The sequence below is a fragment of the Geotrypetes seraphini genome, chromosome 1 (assembly GCF_902459505.1).
Source record: "Geotrypetes seraphini chromosome 1, aGeoSer1.1, whole genome shotgun sequence".
In the NCBI taxonomy this organism is placed as follows: Eukaryota; Metazoa; Chordata; class Amphibia; order Gymnophiona; family Dermophiidae; genus Geotrypetes; species Geotrypetes seraphini.
This window is the reverse complement of record NC_047084.1, coordinates 487519144-487538353: the sequence shown is the minus strand read 5'-3', so window position 1 is coordinate 487538353 and position 19210 is coordinate 487519144. Positions and strand designations below refer to the sequence as shown.

Below are 19210 nucleotides of genomic sequence, written 5' to 3'. Positions count from 1 at the left end.
GTCGTCATGTTTCTATTTGCCAGTTTCCAGCTAGTTTCTCTTGCTGTGATATCTAAATATATGTTTAATTTTTTATATCTACATACAGTAGACTCACAGTTATCTGGCACCCATGGAGATTGGTGGATGCTGGATAAGTGTAGTTTCTGGTTGCTTGAGAGTTACTTTTAAAAATATTTATTTATTCTATTTTCTATACATTTCTCCCAAGGGAACTCAAGAATGGTTTACATGAATTTTATTCAGGTACTCAAGCATTTTTCCCTGTCTGTCCTGGTGGACTCACAATCTATCTAATGTACCTGTGCATGCTCAAGACCTTCCGGCTCTTGCCCTCTCCAAGGTTCTCAGAGAGGGCAGGAGCTGGAAGGCCTTGAGCATGCGCAGATATTCAAGGTCCTACAGCAGCCCAGCTTAGAACTTTAGTGGCAAGCTGTTTTAGCACTGGCACGCAGTCAGTGGGGGGAGGAGAACAGCGTTGGTAGCCTCAGGGGTGGGGGGTTTGGAGTATTAGGTCAGTGTTTTTCAACCTTTTTACACCCGTGGACCAGCAAAAATAAAAGAATTATTTTGTGGACCGGCAAACTACTAGGACTAAAATTAAAAAACCCCGTTTCCTCCCCATCTCCACAAGCTCGGTCCCCGCAAATCATCTGATCCCATCCACAAAAGCCTCAGTTATGATTTTATATTGAATGTATTTTATTAAAGTATAAAAAGAAACAATATTCTGTACAATTGTCATTTTATAAATATAAATAATACAGAGCAAGGATCAACAAAACCCCTGTCTCCCCTCTCCTTCTTATATATCCCCTCTACTATCAAGAAAACTTAACAAGCCAAATTATTACAGAATGCTACACAGAAATATCATGCTAACAGAATACTGCAGTCACACATGACAGGAATAGTTTTAGGGGAGTGCAACTCGGGCAACTGCCCCCTGGTCAGAAAGTGCCCTAAGCCAGCTGGAAGCTAAAGAAGCACTGCCTGGGCTTTGCAGTTCCCAGTTATGTCTAACACCAGCTCTAGCAGGATATATATTTCAAATCTGATATATTCTAATCACAAAATAGAAATAAAATTTTTTTTCTACTTTTTTGTCGACTCTGGTTTCTGCTTTCATGTTCTTTTCACTCTCTTCCTTCCAGTGTCTGCCCTCTCTGTCTCTTCAATCCAGCATCTGCCTCTTCCATCCACTGTCTGTCCTCTCCCCCTTCCATATGGTATCTGTCTTCTTTCTATGCCCCTCTCCCCTTTCCATCCAGCCTGCGCCCCCTCTCTCACTACTCTCTTCATTTTTATCTCTTCTACACCAGATCTACCATCGTTATCCCTATCTGCTTATTTTTCTGCTGACCCCTTCCCATCATCAATCTCTCTACTTTCTCATGCCCGTCTCTCCCCTTCCCCTCCTCTAATCTCCCTTCCAGCTGTTTCCTTCCTTTTTTCCTTCTCCCTTCCCTCTTCCTCCTGTCCAGCAGTAACTCTCTTCCCTTCCTCCCCTCCCAGCAGCATCTCTCCTTCTCCCTCTCCAGTAGCAGCTGTCCCTTTTTTTTTTCCCTTGCCCAGCAGCTTCCCAGACTCCAATAGTGGCTTTCTCCCCTCCCAGCAGCTCTCCTTACTTCTCATCCACGCAGGGCCGGCGAGATTGACTAACTTCAATTTCCTGCAGGACAGGCAAGATCAACGAGTTATTTTCATCTGGTCTGCGCTGGGCCGGAGCGATCATGGGGAGCCTCCGACAGTGGCTTTCTCCCCTCTCTGCAGCTCTCTTTTACTTCCCAGCGCAGCGATTCAGGAAGGCAGCCTTGGGTCCTTTGTTGGGTCGCGCCGCCTCTGAGGAAAGAGGAAGTTGCATCATCAGAGGCAGCCGTGACTAAGCAAAAGCCCTAAGGCTGCCTTCGTGAATCGCTGCGCTGGGAAGTAAAAGAGAGCTGCAGAGAGGGGAGAAAGCCACTGTCAGAGGCTTCCCATGATCTCTCCGGCCCAGCGTGGACCAGATGAAAATAACTCGTCGATCTTGCCGGCCCTGCAGGAAATTGAAGTTAGTCAATCTCGCCGGCCCTGCATGGATGGGCAGAAATTTCCTGTGGACTGGCGGTTGAAGAACAGTGTATTAGGTAGCAGCAACAGTAGCCTTGGAGGGGGGGTTGAAGTGTTGGGTAGCAGTTGAAGGTGGTCTCGGTAGGGGGGGATATTTTTGCTGGTTGGTTAAGAGTGCCAGTTAGTTGAATGCCGATAAACTGGGATTCTTTAGCGTCCTTCCAGACCGGCACAGAAACAAATAGGTTTACGCTCCTCTACCAGCAGATGGAGACTGGGACACTGACTCAGTCTTTTTTCAGTCTCCAGCAGGTGCAGTCTGTGCAGAGGTTTCTTTGGGCCTGTTGGATCTGGTTAGGGAATTTTTTCTTGTCCCTTTTGTTGTCCGGACAGAGCTTGGGGGACCCTCTTGGGGGTCCTTCCGACCTCAGGGTTGCCGCACTCTAAAGGGTCAAGTCTCTTTCCTCCCCCCCCATTTCCTCCACCTCCCTAGGTTTTCTGTAATAGAGGAGCCTCAACTGTACACCTGGCCAGGCAAATTTTCTAAGTCATCATGCACTGGATCCTGGTGGGTGATGTCTTCGGCTTGAAGCCTTCAAGTGCATTGTTCAGGTTTAGGGTCAGCTAATCATGAACCTCATGGCCACGAGTGTGGGCGCCAAAGTGCTGAGGTTCTTCAGTCGGCACAGGGTTTGCCAGGCCAAAAGGCTTGATGCTTGGCCTTCGAACGGCCTGCTGTATGTCTTTCCTCCATGGCCTCTGGTGGGCAGAGCTCTTCTTCGTATTTCCCGGCATGCGGGCCGAGTGATCCTGATCGCTCCGGATTGTCCCAGGCACCTGTGGTATGCGGATTTGGTTCATATGCTAGTGACAGATTCTCTCCCACTGACCCTCTCTCCCAATCTTTTGACTCGAGGTCTCTTTTGTCTTATGGCTTGGCTCTTGAAAGGGCTAGCCTAAGGAAGAAGGGATATTCGGATAAGGTGATCTCCACTCTCTTTGGGTCTCGGAGAATTTCCACCTCTCAGGCTTATGTCCATGTTTGGCGTCTTTTTGAGGACTGGCATTCTGTACATGGCATGATTCCTCTTCAAGCTGCTTTGCCTCACTTTCTGGAGTTTCTGCAGGTTGGCCTGGAGCGAGGCCTTGCCTTGTCTTCCCTTTGGGTGCAGTTTGCCGCTTTGTGTTCCTTTCGCAGTCTCTTGTATGGTAAGTGTTTGGCCTGTTATTCAGATGTGATTCGGTTTTTGAGAGCTGTGAAATTGCTGCGGCCTCCAGTGCGGCCATTGGTTCCTGCCTGGGATCTCAATTTAGTTCTCTCTGTATTCGTTCATCCTCCGTTTGAGATACTCGGCACCTGTACGTTGAAGGACCTTATTCTTAAGGTGGTTTTTTTCATGGCCATTACTTCCACGAGATGCGTTTCAGAACTGTAGGCCTTTTCGTGTAGGCCTCCTTTCCTGGAGTTCTCTAGGGAGCGGGTTGTGCTGCAGCCAATTCCCTCCTTTCTTCCGAAGGTTTCACCATTTCATATCAACCAGTCCATGGTCCTCCCGGTCTTGGGTAGTCGGGAGGGCTCTTTGGAACAAAGGCAGTTGTGCAAGTTGGATGTCTGTAGGGTCCTTCGCTCTTATGTTCAGCAGACCAAGGAGTTCCATAAATCAGATTGTCTTTTTGCTCTCTTAGCAGGTCCTCGTAAGGGGGACTGTACTTCCAAGGCTACCATTGCATGCTGAATCAAGGAGGGAGGCTATCGCTTCGGCTTACCTTCTCCAAAAAAAAGCCTGTTCCTGAATTTCTCAAGGCTCATTCTACTTGGGGTCAAGCAGCTTCTTGGGCTGAATCTTCTCTTGTGCCTCCGGTGGATATCTGTAAAGCTGCAGTTTGGTCTTTTCTCTATACTTTTGTTTGACATTACTGTGTGGACATTCAAGCGTGTCAGGATGCGGTGTTGGGTGAGCATGTGCTTGTGGCGGCCCTTTGGGGGTCTCACCCATGATGGGTACTGCTTTGGTACGTCCCATCCGTTTCTGTGCTGGTCTGGAGGGACGCTTTAGAAAGAGAAATTAGGTCCTTACCTATTAATTTTCTTTCTTTTAGTTCCTCCAGACTGGCACAGACTCCCGCCCTGTCATTTTGTTAAGGTGTTTTTCACAAAGAGTTTGGGGGTTTTCTGCAGGATTTGTTGTTGTTGGTTGGTTGGGGAGTTTAAAGAGCAGCAGCAATTGGTTCGACTGGTTTAGTTAGCATTTTCTGAAAAATTCCTGTTCTAATCAGTCTCCAACAGTGTTTTCCTTTGTCTTCTCCATGTAAGTGTGAAGTTGGGATGTTATTGTTTTCAGCCTGGTTCTTTTTCTGCTTGGCTATTCATTAAGATTGAATGTAATAGGGACAGTACAGCCCGCTTATACTGTAGCCAAAAGTCAATGTTTCGGTCTCTACCTGCTGGCAGAGGAACGTAAACCCATCCATTTCTGTGCCGGTCTGTAGGGACTAAAAGAAAGGTCTTACCTGCTAAATTTCTAATTTCTCCTTCTACTGTAAATAAATTTATGTTTCCCTAGCAACAGCAGCAGATGAATCCAGAGACCAATGGGATAGCTCACATCTACCAGCAGGCGGAGATAGAGAAACTGATTAACAGGTGGTCCTATTGGCTGGCACTCCTCCTGTCTCATCAGTAATCTCTATCTCCCAGCAGGAAAAGGTCGCTATTCAACTAGCTCCTGAATTCTGGCTGTGGCTGGAACTTTATTTTCTCCTGTTGAGGTTTCTCTTCAGTGAGACTGCCATTCTGTTTCTCTTGTTGAGATTTTCTCTTCAGTGAGCTGGCAGTGCTATTTCTCTTGTTGAGATTTTTCTCTTCAGTGAGACAGGGGTGTCCGGCTGAACGGTGCCGGCTTTAGAGGTTACACTTGGGCCCCCCCTTGTCCCTGCCTCACCCTCCCTCCATTGCTAGAGGGTCTGACTGGGTCTCAGTTTTTTTCTTCTTTCCCTTCTCTGTAAAAAAAAAAAAAAAAGAGACCACGGTTGTTACATTCTGCCATGCTTTTGCTGCAAACTGGCTTCAGCCGGCCCTAACAACAAGCTGTGAGTATGTCTGGCTTTTACAGTTGTTTGAACTTCAGGTTCTGTTTGGGAGTCTTAGTACTGTGGGTTCGGTCATCATACATTTAAGGTATGGATATTTTATTGAGGCTAAGTTTTATGACTAGAAATCCATGGAGGGAGCCGGGACTTCCCGCCCTTTGCATGCACGCGCTTTGTTTCCTTGTTGGTTACAGCGCAGCAGTAGCGATGCGATTTCATGCTTGTACTTGTTCTCATTGTTGGGTTTCAGTGCAGCAGTAGTCCTGTTTATTCTGAGGCTCTCTTTCATCAGTGTTTGTCACGGCCATGTGCAGCTGATTGTGCAGGTGCCGGTTTATAGCAGCGCACATGAGATGGGATATGTTTTTTCCGGTGCTGTGGGCCGTTTTTCTGGTTATTCCCCGAGTCTGATTTTCTTTCTATGCAAGCCGTGCCAGGGTAAATTTTGCGGGGCTCAAATCCAACTATGTTTCTAGGAGCGTTGATGCAGCGGCCACGTGTCAGCGAGAATCAGGCGTGCGCATGGGTCTCCGGCGATGGCGGGAGAGCTGCAGCGTTCCGGTAGTTTGTTTCCAGCTGACTTTGGTCAGGGTATGCCGGGGCTTCTCTTCTTTCCGGTTCAGACAAGTTGTATGTGTTTCACCAGCTTTGGGACAAGCTTGGGCAGCTTTATATGTCTATGTCTGTGTTCCTGCTGTACTCCCTTGAAGGAAGCTGCTTGTTTAATCGGACTCTGGGGTTAGCATTCAAGGGGTTTACCAGAGAGACTCTGACCTGTGCTAGGTCACCCAGTCTCGGTTTGTCTCCAGACTGGGGCGACATACGGCAACTCACGGCACAGTGAGATCAGCAGTAAGATAGTGCCCTGTATTTCACACAGGTATCTCATTGTCTCTCTTGGGGTCCCTGCAGATTGAGCCTTTGTCTATTGGTAACTGTCCTTGTTTGGGCCTCTGTGCTGAGCTGCATGTGTCTAGTAGTGGCACAGGATATTTATGCCTAAAGGTAGTACAAGCAGTTTCCAAGTTCGGGCTGTCTCTATGGGCATAATGACACTGCGCATATTCCTGCGGTCAGGACTCTCTTTCTCTATTTCTGAGGGGGCCTGGACTTCAGATTTCCATGCTTATCACGCTGGTTTCTCCTGTCACCATTTTCTCATGGCACATGCTAGACGGGCCCCCCAACCAGACAGAAAAGGCTGTACAGCTCCTTTTAACCAGGAGCCAGTTACCTATTCTATCAAACCCATGGAGGTTCACGCACTATGTGGCTGTTAGCCTCATCCCTGAAGCTCTCATTAACGATGTGAGCTTTGTCTGATACCTGTAAGGATGCTGTGGTTTTCCACGGGGCGGTAGATGCAGCATCTTGATTGAGTCTAGTACGTATTCACTTTAAAGGACATACGTATTTCGCTCATGTTGCATGGGGTTAGTACTGTTTTCATGGTTCCAGTATATTCCTCTTTACATTGTGAACCTTGATTTTTCCTAGGAGAATCTTCTTGCAGATCCTACAGTCTTATTCTGCCATTCCCTGACCTTCTGCACTTCATTCTGAGGGGATCTTGACGTCTTATAATGACTCTTCAGACTTTCTCATGAGGGAGAAGACACTATAATGTCAGGTCAGAGGGCTGTGAAGATTTTTCAGGATGCTTGCATCTTTGCATTCTCCTCAGGTTTTCCAGTTCGTTCTTGGAGTCTCTATGTTTTGTGTTTCCCTTTTCAGTGTTACTGGTCCTCAGGACGGTTCTTGTAGTTCTTCGGGAACTAAGGGACGTTGTTCCACTTACCGCATGGTGCCCGAGATAGGGGGCATTGGGCAGGCTGGATCCCATTCTGCTGAATTAGTTTCTCGGGGTTACACATTTCTGCAGACAACCTGGGAGTATATTTACATTTTCTCTATGGACTCCGAATCGGCACTTGGTTTGCCTGCCTCTCTTGGAGTGGCGCTTTCGGTTTTGGCACATGCCATTTTGCCTACCCAAGGCTTCACGAACGTTTTAGGTGATGTGGGCGGTGGTACCGTTTTGGCGCTACCAGGCGATTCATCTAATTTCTTCTTGACTGCCTGCTTGATTCGGACGACTTCCAGTCGGGCCATTTGACTGACATGAAAAGGGTGATATCTTTTCCTCAGTTCTTTACACGTGCATCTTTGCGCACAGCACTCTTTTCTCCTGTACTATTTATAGGTATATCGGGGTGATGTTTTTATTCATATAGGAGAGACATGTGTTTCTTTCCGGAGACTTGGGCGTGGGGTCTCGGTCTCAGATTGGTATTCTTCTTCGCTTACCATGACCAAGAGTATGGGATTCTGTACAGTTTCTGGGATCCATATTGCTGACTCCACTGGGGACTTCGGCTTGCTTTCCCCTTCTTACGCTACAGCAGTCGCTTTTGTTCCGGTGGTTCCCGGTATCTCAGGGCACCAATTATTTGGTATGCTCCTCCTGCATCACTCTGTATGATTTGGTGGCTCCGCGCGATTTCTCTTTTCAAGGCACGCCTCGGTTTTTGCTGGACTATCTCATGATCACCGACCATCCCGGGCTGTCGGGTTGGGGGGCTCCGTGACTTCCATCCTCAGCTCCTGGAGTCTGGTCTTCAGAGGCGACTCAGTACTTGTTCATTCTTCTGCTCTTGAGCAGGGTCAGGCTACCTTTCTGGAGCTTCAGATCATTCTTCCAGATTGCCACTGAGGGTCCTTTTGGTCAGTATTAGGATGGGGGTATTTCTCTACTGCTTGGGCAGTAAGTGTTGCACTCATTGGCAGGTGAAGTTGTTCTGCTTCAATGGGTGGACTCTCATCTTCGTCTTCTATTGGCAGATCCTTTTATGGATCAGGATAAGAGTTTGGATAGACTTTCTCTCCGCGGAATCTGAGCATGGCCCATTTCTTGTATGTTACAGTGTACAGCGCTGTTCTAAGCTTCCTAGCTTCTTCGGCGGGCCCAGGGAGTGGGAGTTAGAGGGGGTAGCTGCATGGCTCCTTTCTCGCTTCTGCCTTCTCTTTTTCAGTGTTTTCCGATGGCTTGGATTTGCCACCTCGAGCTCGCTTTCCGGGCACAGTATTTGTAGAATCTCTGGATTGGCGGCGCCATCCTTACTTTGCGGATTTGATGAGTCTTTCAACAGCCGGACTAAGACGTTTCCTGGTATCTCTGGCTTTGCTCGCCTAGGGTCCGTTCAACATGGATATTTGTACTACTTTAGTATTACGACCTAGTTTTTTGAAAAATCTTGGCTGACGTGTAAGGATTATGCGAAGCAGGTTGTTTCTTCTCTTATCCAGGTGCTACGGAAGTCTTCTCCTGTGGCTTCTGCTTCCTTTTGGAGGTTTTTCCTTTCTTGGGTGCTTCTTAACGTTTGAACCACTCCAGAGTTCCTTTTTGGCACAGGTGTATTGCCGAGGGCTTAGCGTTCAATTCCCTTCAGCTTCTAGTGTCCATTCTTAGCTTGTTACATGGGCTAGGTATATTGCTCTTCGCTTACTTCTCAGCTTCATGTAGTTCAGGTCCTAAACAGAGTGCGGTATATTCATGTGCCTCTTAGAAAGCCCGGTTTGGAGTACAATCTTCAAGTACTTCTTCTCAGTACCGAAGGCTTCATTTCATCCTTGTCTTTTGGGACTCTAAAGGGCTGTGCCGTTGAACATGGGGTTTCTTGTGGCCATGGCTTCAGCTCTGCAGTTTTCTATGTTGCAGGCCTTGTTCAACGGGGATTCCTATTTCTGATTTCCAAAATATGGGGTATCAGTTCGGATGGTACCATTATTTCTTTCTAGGGGGGTGTCATCCTTTCTTTTATGTCATGCTTGCTTTTCCTTCCTTCTTCCTGGGAGGGGAAATTGGGAGCAGTGCTTTTATTCACTGCATTTTTTGATATGTACGTAGCGTTCTCTGTGAGCTCGGTTTCTTACGACTTTTAGTTGTTTATATCTCCTTTTTGCATTTTTCAAGGGACGCCTCAAACGTTTGGTGGCGTCCGAAGCCTCCATCGCTCAATGGGTCCAGGAGGACATTCTTTATGCTTGCTTGCTGGCAGGGAAGCGGTTGGCGAAAGAACTTCATGACCATTCCGCTGGAGCGATGGCTACTTCTTGGGCTCGGCCCAGAAGTTTGTTTTTTTTTTTCCTTGGAGGAGATTTGTCTTGCGGCTAATTGGTTTTCCGAGCGTGCTTTCTCTCCCCATTTCTGCTTGGATGTGGGGGCGCATGCGGTAGGGGCGTTTTGTGCTTCGGTTGTTGCGGAGACGGCGTTTGCTTCCCACCCAGATTGAGGATTGCTTTGCTACATCCCATTGGTCTCTGGATTCATCTGTTGCTGTTGCTAGGGAAGGAAAAATTATGTTCTTACCTGTTAATTTTCTTTCCCTTAGACGCAGCAGATGAATCCAGAGCCCCTTCCTCTGGATTCATCTGCTGGTTACGTGTGCTTGGGCAAGGAGCTATACTGATGAGACAGGAGGAGTGCCAGCCAATAGGACCACCTGTTAATCAGTTTCTCTATCTCCGCCTGCTGGTAGATGTGAGCTATCCCATTGGTCTCTGGATTCATCTGCTGCGTCTAAGGGAAAGAAAATTAACAGGTAAGAACATAATTTTTCCATATTTATTATAATACTGTCTTGATATTTTGCATAGCCTGAAACTGTACTCTGTACTTCTTAGCATTTGAGGAATATCTTGTGATCATTGTACTTCCTTCTTTTATTTTTAGGGTCGAATTACTAAAGTGCTTAATATGAAACCTCCAGAGGTGAGTTGAATACAAAGATGGCAAAAGACTCTTGTCATCTCTTTTACATCATGGACCTGATGGTTGTGCTGCTCATTATCCAAAATGGACCACCACACTAACCATAACAGTCTCTTCTTTTTCTTGACTAGCCCAGTAGAGAAGGAACGCAAACCCAATTCCCTTGCTACACAACTACAATATGAGACATTTTAGTGTTAACTATAAGAACAAAAGATACATCGTACATAATGTCCAAGACCAGCAGTCTGACAATGACCAGGTCAGGTCACAAGTATATAGTAGCATGCCAAAGAGTAGATCTATTACTTTGTGGATTTAGTGGCAATCGCAGAGATGTGGTTCACAGAAAGCGAATAAAATGTTAGGCATGATAAAGAAAGGAATCACAAGTAGATCGGAGAAAGTTATAATGCCGCTTTACAGAGCAATAGTCAGACCACACTTGGAATATTGTGTCCAACATTGGTCTCCCAACTTAAAAAAGGACATAAAACTGCTTGAGAGGGTGCAGAAACGAGCAACAAAGCTAATAAAAGGTATAAAGAACTTGGAATACGAGGAACGACTTAAGAGACTGGGATTGTTCTCCCTTGAGAAAAGGAGACTGTGAGGGGATACGATCGAGACTTTCAAAATACTGAAAAGAATCGACAAAATAGAGCAGGAAAAAAAAATTATTTACAATGTTCAATGTGACACGGACAAGAGGACATGGACTGAAGCTGAGGGGGGACAAGTCCAGGACAGATATCAGGAAGTTCTGCTTCGCGCAGCAGGTGGTGGACGCCTGGAATGCTCTCCCGGAGGAGGTTGTTGTGGAATCCACCGTTCTAGGATTCAAATGCAAACTAGATGCACATCACCTTACGAGAGGCATTGAGGGATATGGGTGACTAAAATTACGCCAGGTGTACACATGGCTGGGCCTCCGCGTGTGTGGATTGCCGGACTTGGTGGACTGAAGGTCTGATCCGGAGATGGCAGTTCTTATGAGACACATGACTGAGTATAGTTATACCAGGCTATAATCTGTTCAGGAAAGACAGAGTAGGAAGAAAAGGAGGGGCATTATAAGTTAAAGATCATATTAAAGCCACAAAATTGCAGGATCCATCGAGGCTCGGGGTCCGTTATCATGGGGGCCTGTTCACCTTCTAATTTTTCTGAAGCTTGAGCTCAGGTTGTCGGACCCCACCAGAGAATCATATAGTGTCTTTAGGAAAGAACTAAAAACCACCTTGTTTAAGAAATTCATAACCTAACCAGACTTCCCCCCTAAAATCAGAGCCTCCTCCCATCCTAAGGAGCCCGTCCACCCTCATCTGCCAAAATTCTACCTTTAATTGTTACCAGTTTTCCCACTGGTGCCCGTCCTTCGTTAATGTACCAAGATAACAAATTATTTCTCATCAACATTCTTATGTTATCTTTATCATCTATTCAGTCTTGCACCTTGTAACTCATTGACCGCGCAATCTCCTTTTTCTTTTCCTACTTATGCTCTCAATTTCCGCCGATTGTATAATGTTACTCATTGTGAAACCGTGTAATTCACTGACCCTGTAACTCTCCTTGTACTATCACTAGATGTTCAATGCTATACTCTGTAATTCACTGTCTGTACAGCTTTTCTTCATTGTGAACCGCCTAGAAGTCGCAAGATTGTGGCGGTATATAAGAATAAAGTTATTATTATTAAAGTTATTATTAACAACATTTTGGGTATTATATCAGGGAGCCAGCTGCGTGTTAATTTCCCTCTGTTGTGTTTTATCATTTCCCTGGGGGTGAAGTACACAGTCGGTGTCCATTCCAACTGGCAGCCTTAAGATCTTTTGTGGAGGATAGTGTCCAGTAGGAATTTTAGGCAGAAAAATCCTTTCCTTCAGGCAGGTTGCAGCAAAGCTGACAAAGACAGGCACAGCAGAAACCACAGTGAGTATAGCCCATTACTTCCCATGGGGAAATTTGGGGAGGAGAGGGGTCTAAAATTCAAATTTAAGGGTTTGGTTCCCCCACCTCCAAAACCCCTTTCCCTGAATTGTTTAAATATCAGAGAAGCCCCCACGGGGTGTTTCTGGTGTTGGCCATCTTGGGTTTTAAATGATTTTTTTTTTCTTTTTTAAGCCTCCATCTGTTTCAAAACTTCTGATTTTGCCTAAGGATCAGCTGAGATGGACTCTTCAGGCCAGTCTGACCCTGTATCATGCCAGTTGCCAGTATTGTGCATTTTTAATGGCCATGTGATGAAGGGGCAGGAGCTTCGGGTTCAGCCTCCTGTGAGTCCTCCAGGACTGAGGAACCCCAGAGGATTCGCACAACAGGGAAAAACTCCTGCTCGGAAGCCACAAGCAGCAAAAGCGTGAAATGCAAGCACGTGGATATGGCTGGGGCCAAGAAACCCCAGATGGAGGCTTGCAGGGGTCCTTGGGGCTACCTGTTCAGGGATTTACCCAGAGTTTGTGAATTTCTTGTGAAAAGCTTATTTGACGGGCCCAGGAAGCACTGCGCTGCCTATGGGCGTGCCAGCATCAGACCAGGGAGAGTTTCCTCTCATAGATGTGTCTCAGCCGTGGAGCAAACTGGCTGAGACCAATCGGAGCAGGATTGGCAGAATGGAAGTTGATCTCCATGACTTTACTGTCCCAAGGCTCAGCTACTCTCTTGGATGATTTGGGATAACTAGCTGGGAGTAGGGAGTCGGTTGCTCTCAACTAAGAGGATGTATCTGGACAAGTGGCTAATAAGAGCATCCCCAAGACCAGAGGGCAAGCAGGCAGTGCAACAAATGGTGGGCAAAAAATTTCACAGTTTTTAATTTTGCATTTAGTGAAGAAAAAAAATCATTTTCATATTAGCCAGATCAATCCAGGCACCTGGGTTATACTCCCCTTCCAGTAAATGAAGATATGGATGAGAGAATATTGACATATTGGTGTTTACACAGGCATCTTATGTACAATGACATTGGCAAAATGTGCTCTTTGTCAGATCTGTGCAGCAGGAAATTCTTTGACAAGCCTGAAGTCGGCAAGTCATGGGATTATGGGGGCTTGGTGGTACTGTACTGCTAGGGTCCTATTCCTGCAGCAGACTTGATTGGATCAGGTGGTTTTTACTATTTAATTTCCATTTCCTTTTTCATCCCTCCAGACCAGATCTGAATGCATAGGTTATGTTAATATACCGGGCAATACAGTCTATTCTACCCTAGAAATAAACACCTCAGTCTTATTAAAAGTGAGATACCTTTTTGGCAGTCACAGCAGAACTGCCAGTCTTGCACAGGTCTGAAGGATGAATTGTCCTTTGTCCCTTAAAGGTTCTCTTCCAGAGCAGGCCTAAGGCATATTAGCAGGGCAGTATAGAGAAGCTCCCTGTGAATAAATGGAACTAGATAACCGTTCTAAGCATTTACTACTGTACACAGTTTAAAGAACCATATTAGTATGTACTGAATGATATGACTACCAATCAAGCACCAAGTGACTTAGAAAATGGTATCTGATCTTTGAATATTTTATGCTTTAATAACTGTTATTTCAGATTTTAGCAATGATTGAGGAAGCAGCTGGCACCAGGATGTATGAGTGCAAAAAACTTGCTGCTCAGAAAACCATAGAGAAAAAAGAGGCCAAGCTAAAAGAAATCCAAATGGTAAATATATGGAATTCTAAACTACATTCTTTTCTTTTCTTTTTTGTTTTGTTATTAATTTAAAATATGTTTTTCTCAGATTTTAGAAGAAGAAATCACGCCAACTTTAGAAAAATTGAAAGAGGTAAGCACTCCATATTAAAACTTTATATTTATTGGGACATATTTTTAGGTTTTATGGCTGGTGCATTTTCCATTTCATTCTGCCAAACCAGTCAAAACTCATGTATTTTCCCCTGCCAGCAGATGAAGACAGAGATAAAAATCATTTCTGACTTTGCATCAACCTATATAGAGCAGGGGGGGAGCTTGCTAGTATTCTGTCTCCAGAAGATAGAGCAGCTGAAGAATAGGAGGGTAAGTTTGGGTATCGGAAGTCTTGGTGGGAATGGCAACTTTGGAGCTTCAGTGAAGGGTGCCTACTTCAGAGAAACTGAGAAGATGGAAGAGTTATTCCTCCTAATAAAAGTTTGCAGACCCATGTATAGGTCTGGGTGAGGCAATTCCGGTCTACCTTGTGATTAAACACAGATCACTTCAGACCATAAGGGCTTGGTCATAGTTCTATAGTGCTATGCCCTGAAATTACTCCTTCAGTTTCAGACTCCTTTTTTTATCTTGTACCTGTGCCATTCCATGTTAAATCTACAGAATAGTCTGTGCTGGTTCATTTGGAGGCAATGATTTCTGACCATAACCCTAAAAAGAAAAGCAGATTTTAACTTCTTGACCTCAGGTGGCTCATAGTGTGCTTTTTGAGTAGCATATTTCAGGTATTCAACCTTCCCTGGACTCGGTTCCAATTTCTTTTGTTAAACGTGAAAATCTTATGGGCAGTCATTGTAGTGGTGAGGAAGGGACAGCATCTCACATATTTGAATCTTTTATTTTTTTCAGGTTTGTTTTACTGGGCCAGTATTTCCAGTTCCAGGCTTTTCTGTTTAGGTTGAACACTGTCCCGAGGATGTTCTCATCCGTCCCAACCTAGACAGTTGATTGATCGGTTGAGTCAGGCAAAGTGTGTATAATCTTAGTGTGTGCAGATTTCAGGAAAACATTTGTTTCTTTAGCGCCTGGTAGACCGGTATAGTCCTTACAAATGGGTTATATGCCTCACTGCTATCAGCAGGTGGAGACTGAGAACAAACTTGTATATCGGGATAGACTACCCACTAGCAATCCAGTCAGTCTTAGGCTCCGTAGCAGATGGTAAGGCTAATTTGTCTCCCCTCTTAGTACTGTTAGAATTTTGTTTTTGGACTCCTGGGTTCCCCTTTTGTGCCAGATAGAGCTTGGCCGGGTCATGTTTGGGGATCACTCCGACCTCGGGGGTGTTAAACTGGGCAGGTCTCGTTCAGGGTCCCTCCCCCCCACTTTCCTCCACCTCCCCATTTTTGTAAAGGTGCCTCAGCCAGCGGCCAGACCCCCTGGTTGGTCAGCCCTCCAGCTTTGAGAGTCTGTTCTAACTAAAAAAAAAATTCTGAGGTGTGCCGGTCTAAAGGGTTCATTTCCCTTTAACACTGCCTTTCTTCTGTGTTTTCTCAACTAACCGGTACTTTTCCTTGTAGCTAGGGCACTTTTCGGCACAATGAGCACTTTTTAAAGGGAAAAAGTGCTCATTGTGCTCCAGTCGCGAGGTACTCGCGGCCGGCCTGTGCAAGCGTTATGCAGGTCAGAGCAGTGGGGTAGCCTCGTCGACAGTGGATGCCGGCAGCCAGTGCACCCCACCGCAGGTACTTCGCGAGCTGGCTTCAGATCATGGGGAACCTCAGGCTTCCCCGACGCCCACGCAGAGGGTTCCCCAGCCGCCACCGGTCAGGAAGAAAAGGATTCCCTTGCCGCCGGACGGCTGGAGATCACCTTTTCGCGTCAGTTGATTCCTCGGCTTCAGCGTCAGGAAAGTCCCAGGCTGTTCAGACAGGAGCTCCGATTTTGGCGGTTTCAGGTCCAATTTCGGCAGGAACCTCCTCCTTCATTTCAGTTACCTCAGGTGACCTTCCTCCTGTTCTGGAAATACAGGGGCCAAGGTATGGCAGGGAGTCCCTTGGGGCTGCCGGGGGTCTTTCCCCCTGAATTCATGTTAGCACTTTGTAAAGCTTATGTGCTGGCGGTTGGAGGTTCCGTGTCCACTCCTGGGGTCGCAATGGGGGGGGAGGTTTTCCCTTGACGTCTTCCCCGGTGTGACCCCATACAATGTCGGTTTTGCCTCCTCAACTCCTCTCTTACCCAATCGCCCGAGGGTCTCTTGGGATGAGGATTTTTGCCCAGAGGAGCAAGATGTTATTGATGAAGGACCTGGACCTTTGAGGAGATTGCCAAGATCCTCTTGGGAGGCCAGATTCCGCCAGCGGGGGGGTTCAAGCACTCCCCCCCCCCCCTTTGCTGGCAAAGATGCATCTATGGTGCGCATTTTTCAGCGGGACGAGCTTCCTGAGCTAATTCTTCAGGTCTCCTTGGTTTTGAACCTTGAGGACACGGTGTCGGTACCCCCGCGTACGGTGAACCCCTTGCTTAAGGGGATTCGCTCTGCTTCCCACTCTTTTCCTATGCATCAGAATATTCGGGACATTGTGCTCGCATAGTGGCAGGTGCCGGAAGCGACTTTTCATTTTGTGCGCTCCATGGCCCGCCTGTATCTCATTCCTGAAGGGGACACTCTGAAGTCGCTGGTGGTGGACACGGTGGTCTTGGCCATCTCTTAAGAGGCATACCGTGCCTGTTGAGGGCGATGCAGCCTTGAAGGACCCTGAGAAGTGTAAGTTGGAGTCCCTCCTTTTTTTTTTAATATGATTTGCAATAACATACAAGTAAAACACTTGTTACAGCAATACAGAAAACAAATAAACTAGATTACAAAAAGAAACATTTCCGAGGTCAAAGTATTTTTTCTTTTCTTAGACCACAATTAAGCAAGGGGCATCCATAGACCCATGGAGAGGATTCAAAAGAAGGAAAAGAAAACCTTTATATAAGAAAGCAGACTATGCTATCCAAACCCATACATTCTATTTATTCCAGTTCTATTAATTGTTAGAGATCTTCTTAAGGTCTAGAAAGGCTCTCAATTTTGAAGGTACAAAAATGGTATACTTACCGTAATCCCCAGATATCGAATTAAACATTTACAGGGGTATGCTAATAAATAGTTAGCCCCAATCTTTTTAACATCTTCACGCATAGATAAAAATTCCTTTACAAATCCTGCTCAAATACAAAGGAAACTAGTAATGTTGCCCTTTCCTTTACTTCAGAAAGGAATCTTCTAATATAGCGGATAAATCTTATGTCATTTGTTTTTTCACCTTGCACTATATTTCCTTCATCAGTAGCCTTAGAAATAGGAGTTGGAATGTAATATATCTTAAGAGGAGGAATAACTTGTTGAGAAAATTTAAGAATTTCAATCGGATATTTTGTGAAATATTCAATTGGGCTTATGGCTAATGATTTAGGAAAATTCAGTACTCTAATATTGAGCCTCCTGTTAAAGTTCCAGGCCTGATGTATAAAGTTCTTATGTTTTATCAAAGTTGTTGTTACTTCTTTTAAATCTTTTTATCTCAGATTTAACCTGTATATTTTGTTCAGTGGAATCTTGTTGAATTTTTCCAACATTTTTAGCAAGATTATCAACTTTTTCTGAGAGATTAAGTACCTCTTGAATTGATTTAATCAGTAAACCAGCCATCCTTTGCAAGGCCTGCCAAATGATCTCTAGAGTGTTGTAGGTGGTGGAGAAATCACCACAGCTCCAGATGTAATTTGCTCAGCGTTCACTTCCTCAGGCACTCCTTCCTCCAGGCTTGAGTCCAGCTCTGCGACTTCTGCCCCTGGACTCGCCACCGGGGCAACCCATTTGAACGCTGGACACAGTGGCGCACTGGAATCTGGAGGGGACAGAGATACTTCGTGTCCCAGAAGACTAGATACTCCATTGTCTGTCTTTAGCAGGACCCTCGGAGTCCATCCTTAAACAGAATTTTGATGTGACAGCTCTGGCGTTCCAGGCAGCGATATGTGGTGGGCAGGTGGCTCGAACGTGTTTTCACTGGGCCGAGCATGTGCTTGATAGTAAATCTGAGGATTAGGACTTGCTAAAGCGCGAAGTGGCAAAGATTGAATTGGGTGCTTCTTATCTTTCAGATGCCATGTATGACCTCTTGCGAGCTTCTGCCAAATCGTTGGCTTTTGGAGTGGCAGCATGCCGTACCCTGTGGCTTCGCACTTGGTTGGTGGATACGGCATCCAAAGCTAAGTTGACAGTTTCCCTTTAAGTGGTCTTTCTTGTTTGGTGAGGACTTGGACAAGTTGGTTCAGACTTTAACTGATTCTAAAGTGCCTCGTTTCCCTGAGTATAGGCCTAGGCCGCTGACTTGAGGTGGTGCTGATCATGGGCATGATTTCTGCCACTTCCGACCTGGTCGAGGGACTGCCTCTTTTCAGTCTGCTGGGCTCTCTAGAGGCAGGTTCTTCCAGCGCATGCAATCTTTTTGTGGGGCCCGCCAGGGTGCGGGTAGCGCCCCCGCCAGATCCCCTGCCACCCGTCCTGCCCAATGACTCCTTGCCAGTGCCCATCTTGGTTGGCGCTCTTCTTTGGAGGTGGTCGCCTCAGAGGCACAGTCTAGATCATCCTGTTCAGGCTCATTGCAGTCTTCATTGGTGGCTTCAGACCTCCCATCTTGTACAAGGGGCGAGTCTGGACCAGCTGCAGTGGACGGTGTAGCTCACGGATACCAGTCCTCTTGGTTGGGGAGCTCAGTGTCTAGGTCACTCAGCTCAGGGCACCTAGTCCACGGAGGAGGCTTCCTGGTCGATAAATGTCTTAGACCAGAGCTATCAGTCTGGCTTTGTTAGCCTTCCAGTCCTTTCTGCTGGACAATTCTGTCAGGGTTCTTTTGGACAATGCCACGGTGGTGGCCTATGTCAATCATCAGTGGGGCACCAGGAGCCCTTTGGTGGCATAGGAGGCGACTCTGCTCATGGTTTGGGCAGAGTCTCATCTTCAGGACATTTCGGCCTCCCACATAGTTGGAGTGGAGAATGTTCAAGCGGACTTCCTCAGTCGTCACGTGCTAGATCCCAGAGAGTGGTGTCTAAGCTATGTGGCCTTTCAGTTGATAGTGCAGTCTTGGGGTCAGCCCCTCATGGCCATGATGATCACAGATGTCAATGCCAAAACACCCCACTTCTTCAGTCGTCGCAGAGACAGTCAAGCCAAGGGATTGGATGCTCTGGTTCAACCATGGCCAACGGAGGGGCTGTTGTATGTGTTCCCTCCGTGGCCATTAATGGGCAGAGTTCTTCTCCGCATAGTTCGCCATCCATGCCTTGTGGTTCTAGTGGCTCTGGATTGGCCCAGGCGAAAAGAGGAGACTGAGAGGGGACATGATCGAAATATTCAAGATAATGAAGGGAATAGACTTGGTAGATAGAGACAGGTTGTTCATCCTCTTCAAGGTAGAGAGAACGAGAAGGCACTCTCTAAAGTTAAAAGGGGATAGATTCTGTACAAACGTAAGGAAGAGTTCCAGTTTTCACCCAGAAAGTGGTAGAAAACTGGAACGCTCTTCCAGAGGCTGTTATAGGGGAAAACACCCTCCAGGGATTCAAGACAAAGTTAGACAAGTTCCTGCTGTACCG

General features: G+C 46.3%; 1 protein-coding gene across 1 annotated transcript in view; it reads left to right on the top strand.

Moving 5' to 3' along the window:
* Positions 1-19210, top strand: part of SMC2 (structural maintenance of chromosomes 2) — a 166584-nt gene that overhangs the window by 8648 nt on the left and 138726 nt on the right. The window contains 3 exon segments of the mRNA XM_033926356.1: positions 9872-9910; positions 13460-13570; positions 13650-13694. Coding sequence (XP_033782247.1) covers positions 9872-9910; positions 13460-13570; positions 13650-13694 — 195 coding nt within the window.